Raw genomic sequence first — 12,365 nt, 5'->3', positions numbered from 1 at the left:
AGACACGGCTCTTTGGTCACTTCAGGTTCTGCATGATCCTTTCAGTGTTGATCTTCTCTGATAAATGGTCTGCTTGTGGGAAGCACCTCCCAGGAGACAGCAAGCATCAGCTCAGGGGCCTTGACACTCAGGCTAAAAGGTGGCCTCCAAGACTAGAAATGCCTTGACCATGATCGCTGCTCACTGCCTGCAGCCCTGTATTTAGGGAAGGAAACTCAGAGCAGAAGAGTCACTCTTTGGGGCCGAATCTCTGGCTCCCCTATTCTTCTGCTCTGTGCTTGTAGCCAACATTGTAACTGGGGACAGTGAGGGAAGTCCCAGCCCACGACCACAGACATCCAAAGCAGAGCTGACAAAGGCCCAAAGCAGTGCGCTCCAAAATACCCTCCTTAGCACAGCACCAGGCACACAGTGGACACTAAATAAATGCTTATTGGCTGACTTATCCACCCTCCTCAGGGGGCGGCTCTCCCAACCTCAGGCATCAGTTATTTTTGGCACAGCCCTCTAGTTAGAGAGACCATTATTCCAAAATACACATCTCACAAGAAGAGGCCATTCAGTAGGAAGTGCCCCTGTCCAGCAGATGAGGAGGGTCCCTAACCACCCATGCTCCATTGGGACCACTTCAGCCCTGGCTAATTTAGAGTTCTGAAACACGTTTCAGTGTATTAAATAAATACATGCATATTGATATTACTTCTGACATGCTACTGAGCTTCCTTTTGGTGGTGTCATCACCATTCTGATACATTTATTATTTACATTTTCCATTATGGGAGCATTTATTTTGCAAACCAATGAATGTGCATTATAAGAATATTCATTGTATAGGCTTATCTGGAAGGACAAAAGCTTAGCATTTCTCTTATATAAATTCTTGGTGCGAAAATGGAACCCCCTTTGTGACATGCTAGTGATTTATTTCACATCATCTAAATGGAAACGTAGGAGCAGTGGGAACAAGTGTTAGTGCTTTGTTGTGTTCTGTGGCTTTCATGTATGGCCATGTGCCCCTGAAGCACATCCCCAGGGTGCCAGCATTTCTATTCCAAGGTCAAATAAAACTAAGCTTGAACATGAACATTTTTAAACTTTCAAAGAATATGGTTTAAATTATAGGTTCATGTCAAAGCATAAAGTAAACTTGGGCATCTTTGAAGTATCTAGAGTTATGTTATGTGTGTACTCTTAGCTAAATTCTGCTGCTCATTCAAATGCTTATCAATGATAATAGGCTCCATTGAGTTCTTCAAAGAGATTTTTAACAGTTAACAGTTCATAGAAATAGGAACGTCTAATAGACACTGTGTGTAGATGTGTGTGTGTGTGTGTAGAGAGGAAAAGGAGAGAGACAATTCACTTTGTTAGCTATCACTTTTTCATGTCTATATACTGTAATTCTAACCTTCAAAGAGTGGGAGGAAACTTCCATTCTTTTTTAAAATGCAGACCAAAATAGCTGTTCAGTTACTTGTTGTTCAGCCGTTTTTCAGTTGTATCTGACTCTTAGTGATCCCATTTGGGTTTTCTTGGTGGTTTGCCATTTCCTTCTCCAGTTCATTTTATAGATGAAGTGAAGTGACTTTACCAGGGCCACACAGGCATCGAGTGTCTGAGGCCAGACTTGAACTCAGGAAGACAAGTCTTCCAACTTCCAAGTTGAAGTGGGGCCCTCTGTCCTCTGTACCAACTGGCTGCTTACGTACTTGCTCACATACTAAACTAGATAGCTGTTCTCTAGAGTGACCTTGTAAAAGTCCAAGATTATATTAACCAGAGTTAGCTCTTCTGCTGCTGCAACAGATTATGGGATTTTTTTTTTCTTCAGGGCAGTGAGGGTTAAGTGACTTGCCCAGGGTCACACAGCTAGTAAGTGTCAAGTGTCTGAGGCTGGATTTGAACTCAGGTCCTCCTGAATCCAGGGCCAGTGCTCCATCCACTGCACCACCTAGCTGCCCCTACATTCTTTTCACTTAAAAATCCCATAGAGGGCAGCTAGGTGGCGCAGAGGATGGAGCACTGGCCCTGGATTCAGGAGGACCTGAGTTCAAATCCAGCCTCAGACACTTGACACTTACTAGCTGTGTGACCCTGGGCAAGTCACTTAACCCCAATTGCCCCGCAAAAAAAAAAAAAGTGTAAACTATTACTATTAAAATCCTCCCCCCCCCAAAAAAAAACTCACCCATTTTCCAAAGCCATCTCTGAACATCCCTCCCACATTTCTGGCTATTTCAAAAACTGTTGGTTAGATGGCAGGTACCCCCAAATTCTATGATTCTGAAAATGAACACAGTTCTGTATATGGGCTAGATTGTAGCACACATCTAAAGGCCTAGCAAAGGCTCATGGCCAACAGTAATTGGAAGACAGATTATTTCTGAGTTGACACTTGTTCTCAACCCAATGATTTTTAAATCTCTAGCATTTTAATTATGTCAGGAGTTTTCGTTGAGCCTAGTAAAGAGATAAATTGTATTTTTGTGTGTTTACTCTTTTGTTCCCAAGTCTCAGGTTGTTTTTTTAAATAATCTTTTGATACTCTGAGTCCTTAATTCATCAACAAGTTTAAAAAAACTATAAAATTGTTAACTGAGGTGTCAAAATTAATCTATTTAATTTTTTGAATTAATTAATGGACATTAATTAATGAACTTGGGATTTTTTCATTCATTTTTTAAAATGAATAACTAAATACATAATAATAACATTTAGTTGTTAGCATTAAAGTTTTATGTATGGGGCAGCTAGGTGGCGCAGTGAATAGAGCACCGGCCCTGGAGTCAGGAGGACCTGAGTTCAAAGCTGGCCTTAGACACTTAACACTTACTAGCTGTGTGACCCTGGGCAAGTCACTTAACCCCAATTGCCTCACTAAAAAAAAAAAAAAGTTTTATGTATGTGTTTGCTCAATTTTGTTAAAAAAAAAAAAGTAAAGATAACTTGGAGGGGAAATTATATAATTCAGGATCTAGTATAACATTGATAAAACGTGTAATTTTTTTTTAATTTGGCAGCACTTCAGAAGGCAGGAAGAAACCCATCCCAAAAGACAATTGACAAGTATTGGACTCCTCAAACTGCTAAGCTGAATTTTGATGATTTTTGTGCAATTTTAAAAAAGGAAAAACCTACTTCAAAATCAGAACTGTTAAAAGCATTTAAGAAAATAGATGTAAATAATGATGGCTATATTTTACACACTGACCTTTATAAAATTCTTACAAAGGTAAGCCCCGTGAAATAATTTTTCCCCCTAATATATCTCAGGAGAAATGGGTCAAATAGGCCCATCTCTGCTATATGCAATTTTTGAAACTCACCTTTGTCGACCATTTGCATCCATATCAGCTACTAGCTCTTGAGTGGTAAGAGAAATGAATCCAGTCGATGTTGTTATAAAGTGCTTTCAGAACCCTTCCGAATGAAAGGTGTTTTGTAAATGAAAGCTAAAGTAGTGGCTTGGGCCCGTGTCACACTTTCCTTTGTGCCTCCGAGTAAGTCTTTGCTGAGCAGCTCTGTATGTCAGTGATGGAGCCATGTGGGAAAGGGGAACAGTGTACATATAAATTGGAACAAGAAGTCATTTTGTTCTTGGCTGTAGCATTAGGAAGTATCATTACTCTAGGTGCAACGTCACATTTTATTTGATTGATAATATTCAATTGTAATTTGTAAACAGAAATTGAACACAACTGCAGAGACTCTGACTGTGTTACTAAGTAAACGCTAACAGCAAAACAGCTTTTGTACTTGGAGGTCATCTTCTAAGTGACTCCTACCCTTTGACAAAAAGCAATTTCCAAAATTCTTCATTGCTGTTTTTTTAATGGCTAATTATAAAAAATATTATTTCTTCAAGTCGACATATTTTAAACTAGTGCTTTAAAAAAATTGTAGACATTTTGAAATCTAATTTGTTTTCACAGAGAGGTGAGAAAATGACACCAGAGGAAATGAATGCTATAATAAACTTGGCTGATATAAACGTTGATGGCAAACTTGACTACATTAAGGTATGTGGTAAATAAGCTTCTATATACATAAACTTGTAGTATTGGTGAGGAAGGAATATTGTGATAGGGTAGATATCCTTTGAAAGTTTGCAGCAACTTGCTATATATTGTTAACCAATTTAAATTGAACATGTCTTCAGTTTCAAGTTATTTCATATCATACTCTGGTACAATAATTATATATATTTTTTTAATGTAATAAGAGTTTGAGAAACCTACAAAAACTTATCAGAAATGCAGCTTTTCAAGAAAATAAAGCCATAAAAATTATTTAGAACAAACCCAAGTCTGCACATGTCTTATAAAAAAATAATAAATCACCTCTCAGGGTATACCACATTTTATTTTCACTCAGTGTGACCTCCTCATTGAATCATGGCTGCATTTCACCAGGTCACTTGAGAGTGGTCATTCTGATCCAAGAAAATAAAATGAGTAACTCAGTTCCATAGAAAATGTCTTCCATCTATCAGTCTATCCCTTACCTACTAATGCACATTTCTTCCTCCCCTTCCTAAAATGTATGACTGAACATTTTGCCCACTGAATTACTTTTTATTTCCTATAGTTTTGTAAATTATATGTGACAACCAATGAGCAGTGTCTCAAGACGGCACTAGAAAAACTGGAAATTGATAGTAAGATGAGACTTCAGCAATTAGGAAGCCATCTGGAAGGATCTCCTGAGAGTGGTGTATCGCCAATATCAAAACCATCCCCGAGAATCCCAGAGAATATCGATCAGGAAACTGTGCTCAGTAGAGGTATTGACTTTTCTGGCTCAACTTCACATACATGTTTTAAAATCAGTGATTCTCTGTTAAACTTGGACAAAATTCTTTGTTATTGCTTTATAAACACTTTTAGCCATTATCAGAATTCCATGAAAGTCAAGTTCAGGGTAGAACTTAGTTAAAGTTGCAGTGTTTTCTCTAGGAACCAAGTGACAGTCTAGTAAAGGTGTATAGCAATCTTAGAAAAATATCCAGGCAGACTGGCTGTACAGACAGTTCTGTAATTGCTGAGCAAGGCCCTCAGCCTCTCTCTGTCTCATTTTCTGTATCTGTAATATGAAGGAGTTGTGCATGATGGCCTCTCCGGTCCTTTCCAGCCTAACCCATGATCCTGTGACCCCACTTTAGACAGTCATTACGGAACACATGGCTTATTTTCCATAAGGAATTCACAGAGTAAGGATTGCTTAACTGGCTCATTTTTATTATTTGTGCACTAGAGGCAAGATTCATATCGATAGCCATTAAATAATATGGTGAAAGAACAGAATTTAACCATTATTGAAAAAATTGGTTATAGGTGATGGCCGGAATTCTTCTCTACCATTACCAGCTCGAAAGCACAAAACGTCTGTTTCTTTTAATATCAGCATGGGTGGTAACAGCTGTAGAAGCCCAAAGCTACTTGAGCCAAAGTCAATAAAGGTACGGCATTTCAAATCAGAAATCGGGAAATTTGGGGATGATTTTTTGTATTATTTTAACAATTTTCAGTGTTGGTGGTGTTTCAGTGAGTTCTGCAAATTAATTCTTTGACATTTTTGTAGAGGTATCAACATTTGCACTCTATTTGTAAAACAGCTTTTCTGGTTTTAAAGTGGAAACGGTAAATAATATTTTGATAAGGACTTTAAGGGGACTGTGATTTCTTTTGAGTTGTTTTACCTGATTATCTAAATAAATGCATCATTAACCCTAAAATACTTAATTTTATTTAACAAATAGTTTATCTAAGTCCTTTCTTTTAAATAAATCACTCATTCAATATTAGTTCCTATGGGAAAAAGACAACAAAGTCACTTTGCTAAGTCAATATTTGTAGAGTGTTAATATTGATCTTTTTCCTTTGTTTTCCCTTTCTTGACTCAACCTTTACTAGTTTTCTTTCAACAGAAAATAATAGCTACAGAAATATAAAACATTAACTGGAAACTGCTAGGATACATTAAAAATGTGCACCTTGAGACCTCTGTTAAAGGGGGAAAAATGGTTATGACCACATAGTATAACTGCTGTTCGAAAACTGAACTGATTGTCCTCATGAGCTACATTTTGTTTCAAATAACAACTCTGTATTTGTTATTGAACTCTGAAGTCCCTTATATCTTTAAATTGCTAGACAGTGACATTTGTTCTATATTAAAATTTTAAAACATTCTCTCCAAGGAATTGTTTTCAGTCTGTTTAGGAATCCATCCCCCCAAGCAATTTCGTGCATGCCCACCATGTTCAGACATAATATTGAGTGTCCAGCAAGGTGATTTGCCACCGTTGGAGCCTTCCTCTTTTTCCCAAACATGAAATGTTAAAAAAAAATTCCAAATACTATCAAAGATGATCTGTGTCTAATAAGTAACCAAATTTGTCATTAGTCACAGTAGAGAAATGAAAAAAATCTGTAAAAAGTGTCCTTTGTAAATCCTAATAAGAATTTTCTCCCCATATCATCTTGTCATCTCCAAAATTATTTGCTTCATATTGTCGACAATCCATTGCCTTCAGAAGAGGATTTTACTTTTCAGATATTAAGGATTTAAACCTAATGTTCATAACCATTATTTGCAATTACTCTTTCATTCTAGAAGTAAGGTTAAACAGGGAGCAGCTAGGTGATGCAGTGGATAGAGCACTGGCCCTGAAGTTGGGAGGACCTGAGTTCAAATCTCACCTCAGACACTTATGAGCTGTGTGAACCTGGGCAAATCACTTAACCTCGATTGCCTCAAATGTCCAGGACCATCTCCAGTCGTCCTGATGTCTATCTTACCACGGGACCCAGATGGCTCCGGAGGAGAGATTGGGGTGACTCTGCACAGCCCTCCCCACCTCCCTCCAGTGTCATGTTCCTCTTTGGGAATGAAGGGCAAACAACAGCACCAACAGCTAAACAGATGCTTGGGTTTGTTTTTCAGTGACATGGTTGAGGTTGTGATACTGAAGTCACCCCAGGACTTCCTCTGACCCTAATTCCCTAATAGAGCCCAGGACAACCCCAGGTCGTACTCAGTTCTCTAGCACTACAGGCTGCTCTTTGATGGAGCTCCCTAGGCCCAATCAAGCAAATTACTGTTTATTGTACTGTTCAAATTCTTGTGGGCAAAGGAACAGAAGTCATGATTCCCGTCTTTGTCGAGTGTTTGTTTAGAGGGATAGAAAATGTGGAAATGATAAAACCTTCCCTTCCCTCTCTGCCAGATCAAATTAATGTAGTCCAAATTTGTTAGAACCAACTGCTTTTGGAGCTAGAAGATACTTTAAAGTATATGTAACATAACATACTCACAACATCCCAGAGTTGGGATTCCTTCAAGTAAGGGTTTCCAATAAAGCTTCCATGCAGGTTGTGATGGTGCCTTCAGTTGAAGACCTCCAGTGTCAGGAAGATACCGCATGCCAAGGCAGCCCAGTTTGGTTTTTGACAGCTCTTAATTGCTAGAAGTATCTTACTTATATTGAGAAGAACTCATCCATTGTTCATCATTTCCCCTCTGGAGTCAAGCAGAAGTGTCATCTTTCTATATGATGTTAAGGGTTAAAATTCTAGCTAAACTGTCTAAAATATCTAATGAGTGGTCGCCAATAAATTATAAGCTTTAGCAAGAGTTAGACTTTTAAGCATTTATTAAGGAGAATAAGAATTTGATAAAGAGAGAGAGAAAGGCCTAGATTCCTATCTATTAAAGGGAGAGCGCATTTCTAGCTCCCTTCTCCGCCAGAGTCCAGAGGAAAGAGCGTGAGACCGAGCGCCGGTCTCTTCCTTCCTCCTCCCACTAGTCCGCGTCACGTCCTGATACCAAAGACTCCTGGTCTTGCCCTCAAAGACCTTCGCTTCATGGGCAGAACTCTTCTACAGTTAGTATCCAGCAGGTGGCGTTATTCCAATCGTTACAGTCCCCCCTGTTGTTCCTCAAGAAACAAAATGTTTCCTTGACGGAACAGTAAAAAGAATATAATAACTATTGCTAACTAATAATATGTGAACAACAATATAGAAAAGGAAGAGAGGAAAGTTTTGTTCAGAGGGGCGATTTTTTTTTTTTTTTTGTCCTCATGAACCGACGCTTTGACATTAGTCTTGCAAAGGGAGGGCCTCTGCAGAGAATACATGTTACAGATGGTATATATTATAACAGAAAGAGAAAAAAAAACAACAAAAACAACAAATCAAAACTGTTCATTTAAAGTCTCTGAAAGTCTTTTCTCAGATGTCCTCTAGGTGTAGTCGTGGAATGGAAGTCTTTTCAGGGGTTGATGTGTGGATGCTGGTAATCAGCCAGGAAAATTTCCTACAAAATTGAGCTTAACACAACTTTAAAATAGCTTTGTCAATAATCAAATCAAACAATGAAAGTTCTCAAAAACATGTCTAAGGGAATTCAGAATCTTAGTTGTTACACATGAAACATATAATAAAACAAAAATTGAACCATTCTTTAAAATTATAATATTACTATAGTCCCCCCCTTATGGAGGGTAATTGAGAAGACAATTGCTGCGATATTAATTAATAAAAATAATTTTTATCTTTGTTTTATCACTTTTTGCATCATCTGCCTAATTATCCTCATGCCATTATGAGAAATTAAAAAATCTAATATAATTGGTAACAGGTGTCAAGGCCAAATTCAACACTGTATTTATCATGACACCTGAGATAATTATGGGGGTTACCATAAAAGAACAGAGAAATGATGGGATATGAGCATTCCCACACTTGAGCAATATGTACTGCCCATACAGTATGCCAGGCTTAAAATAGGTGGATGGAATATATGTCCATGCCACCGAACATATTGGAAGAAACTGAGTCAGACTTAATCAGATGCATGGGATTGAGATGTCCATGGCATCAGGCATATAGGAGGGAGCATAGAAGCCAGGTGTAGGAGTGAGATGGGTGGGATGAATACTTCCAGCCATCTGTACAATATTGTGGGGAAAAATAAAATAAAATATTAAACCAAGAGAATCCAACCTCAACATTAGTCAAAAGCCGTTCCCTCGGCCATACCTTGACTTCATGCATGTCTCCCCTCATGTGACAGTTCAGTGTCTGCTCTTGCATGTATTCCTCTTGTGATTGGATGGCATCTTGGCCAACTGGCATCTGATAACTCAGAATAAAGGCAATTAATGTCTTAAATGATAAGTTCCCATAATCCAAGTCTCATGTGGATTTAAAATTGAGGATAATAAATGATTGCAAAAAATGTGAATACATCTTGACTCAGAACACAATATATAATTACGCAACAATTTCAAATAATACCCATTTTTTTTACTTAGTATACAATTACTTTTGTGAAAAATCTGAACATATTTAAATATAAGTTAAAGCACAACACAATCTCAAAGAAAACTTTTACAAATGTTCCCCTCTTTTTTTTTTTTTGAATATGCTTATCAAAAATAATACTTCTTTACACTTGCCATGGCAACCAATTTGCCAGGGAAATGCTTCAAAGAGTTTGATCAAATAATCAGTTGAGAAAAAATAACAAAAACAAACAACTCAGAATATGGGAGCACAATACTCCTAGAATTAACATTGTATAATAAAAACAAAACCATCTTGCAATGTTTCAAAATTAGATAGACAAATGAATAGAAGAAAATACACATGGAACAATAAAATACAGTGAAATTCAAACTAAGGAAATCTAAATGAATATGAACTTAATATTAATAAGAGTATTACAAAATATAAACTTGATCACATGACTATAAAAAGCTTTTACAAATATTCTCCTTGTTTTAGAAACTAAGTATAAGACACAATCTCAAAAGCATTGAAAATCTCTATGAAAATAAACCTATACCATTAATTTCAAAATGCATATGTAATAGCATAGAAATCCTATGTAACCTCTGAACTGATACTATTACTCTGAGTGAATTCAGAACACTTTTGATTCCGATATCTAAAATCCCCAATACTCATATCAATACCTTGCTGCTTACTGCTACATTTCTGTGAAATATATACCCTTCCATGGCAAAAGAAGTGGAGTCTTGAACTATGTTGATGATTGACATTCTTATTCACCATAAGTTTTTCTTCTTTAACCCCTCTATATTGTCTGTCAGGCTTTTCACCATACAAATGCTTTATAAGATTACTAATTAAAGACAAAAGCAGGTTAGCAAAATTATGAACAAAACGAGCATATCTAGAATTTAAAGAGTTTTCTAAGGTTGTCTTAGAAGCACAGCCAGGCTGGGGAAGGGCTGAGCCTGAAGCTGCAAATGCAGGTAGAAAAAGTTGAGCATGCGCACCAGATCTCTGGACTTCCCAGGCAGGGGAAGCTATGGGCTTGGCCATAGGAGGAGTAGAGGGTGGGGTCTGGAGAGGAGGGGAGGGACCAGAGCAATTTGAATCAGACTTGATTTTGAACTCAGGCCTGGATTCCTCTTCCCCCACTTTGCCTCCAGGTGCTAGGGGATTAAAAGCTTCTAGAGGGTGGGTCATTGCCTCCAGGCATGCAAAATTAAAGCAACAATTAGTGTTAGAACTGGGAAAAGCTGCGGGAATCTCTTCAGGTTTCTCTGAAAAAGCATGGTTGGGAGAGGGAGAGATATTTCCTTGTGTGAGTAAGTTGCTGGCTCTTTTAACAAAAATAAAAAGAAAAATAGAAAATCCACAAAAACAAAGCATTAACATGATCTTATCTCCCATTTGTCTGGTTAAACAGACTAAAATCAAAAATAGGATAATTAGGGAGTTTAAAAGGTCCATTCGAAAAAATTTAAAGGAAAACACAGCCAGTACACCAGTACTTAGCAGTTAAAGGGAGAGGGAGGGGAAATTTCTTACCCAACCAGAAGATCAGAAGAAGACTGAGGTTTAGCTTTCCTCTTCGTGGTCAGCCATCTGTTAAGGGTTAAAATTCTAGCTAAACTGTCTAAAATATCTAATGAGTGGTCGCCAATAAATTATAAGCTTTAGCAAGAGTTAGACTTTTAAGCATTTATTAAGGAGAATAAGAATTTGATAAAGAGAGAGAGAAAGGCCTAGATTCCTATCTATTAAAGGGAGAGCGCATTTCTAGCTCCCTTCTCCGCCAGAGTCCAGAGGAAAGAGCGTGAGACCGAGCGCCGGTCTCTTCCTTCCTCCTCCCACTAGTCCGCGTCACGTCCTGATACCAAAGACTCCTGGTCTTGCCCTCAAAGACCTTCGCTTCATGGGCAGAACTCTTCTACAGTTAGTATCCAGCAGGTGGCGTTATTCCAATCGTTACAATGATGTCCCTTAAATGTTTAAAGACAAATCTCTCTCCAGTTCCTTGGCATCATTTCATGTCTTGTCCCATCCTGGTTTCCCATAGCTGTCAAGTTGACTCCTGTCTAGAAATGGATTCCAGATATGATATAACCAGGAAGAGGACAAGAGAATTATCACCTTCCTCTCTGTGGACCTCATGCCTCTGTCTGTGTGGTTTCTGAGCACATCAGCTTTGTTGAGTGTGCCCGTCAAGCTGCAGTGGGCTTCCTGGTGCCCTTTTCACATTCACTGCTCTGAATTTGTACTTCTCCTTTCCTACATTATGCAGCTGCTTCTTTAACCCAAAAAGAGGAATTTTTTTCTATTTACTTTTCCCCTTGTGGGGACCAATTTTTAATTGGGGAGTGTTAGCTAAGCGGCTTTCCGCAATATTGGGGCAAGGAAGGAGACTAGCAGCGTCCCTCAAAACAGAATAGGATTTATCTTAACAAGAACGAACTTAAAAAAACACAAACAGGATCAGTAGGATCAAGGGAAAGGAAATAAAATGGGGAAAGGGAAATTATACAACCTGAAGAAATACCACTGCCCAGGAATCAGCGGAGAATACGCAGCAGAACTCCTGTCCACCTTCCAGCTTCCAGCTAGAATGGTGAACTCTCCTCCCCCAATCCCAGAAACCCCCCAGCCCCCAGTCAATGGGATGGCTGCTCTGACAGTCACATGACTGCCCTCACTAGGCTTCCAATCATTATAATTTTGCCAGGCCCATGTAGGCATCGGCGAGTGGTGATGACATGAGGTGCCAGCGCCCTGGCGACGGCTACAACCTGTGGGTGGAGCAGCGTTCGGTTTGCGGAGCCCCAGGCCAGTGCTCACCGAGGCATAAAAACCTCAAATAACAATGAATTCTTTACACCTTCCACCTTTGGAGATGATTTTCTCATCTGCATACTAATTATCTTTCTGGCTTCATGTGTGGAAAGAATACGAGCCAGGGGGCCTGCATTCAGATCCTATCTCCCACAGCTCTGTGGGAGACGTCCCAGAAGCGGGGAGGGTCTTCAGCAGGGATGCCAATGAGGTGGCCACGGCAGGATTCAGGCCTGA

The 12,365-nt window shown here is 38.8% G+C and overlaps 1 protein-coding gene across 2 annotated transcripts in view; it reads left to right on the top strand.

The window, feature by feature from the left end:
- EFCAB7 (EF-hand calcium binding domain 7) overlaps positions 1–12,365 on the top strand; it is a 49,825-nt gene that overhangs the window by 11,604 nt on the left and 25,856 nt on the right. For both annotated transcript variants that reach the window (XR_006356307.1, XM_044001432.1), the window contains exons 3-6: positions 3,021–3,232; positions 3,933–4,019; positions 4,588–4,783; positions 5,334–5,458. Coding sequence is in view for 1 of the 2 variants with exons in the window: in XM_044001432.1 (XP_043857367.1) it covers positions 3,021–3,232; positions 3,933–4,019; positions 4,588–4,783; positions 5,334–5,458 (620 nt within the window). In the remaining variant the exon portion in view is untranslated. The remainder of the gene's footprint in view (positions 1–3,020; positions 3,233–3,932; positions 4,020–4,587; positions 4,784–5,333; positions 5,459–12,365) is intronic.

The sequence above is a fragment of the Dromiciops gliroides genome, chromosome 4 (genome assembly GCF_019393635.1).
Source record: "Dromiciops gliroides isolate mDroGli1 chromosome 4, mDroGli1.pri, whole genome shotgun sequence".
NCBI lineage: Eukaryota > Metazoa > Chordata > Mammalia > Microbiotheria > Microbiotheriidae > Dromiciops > Dromiciops gliroides.
This window is presented reverse-complemented; position numbering and strand designations above follow the sequence as displayed.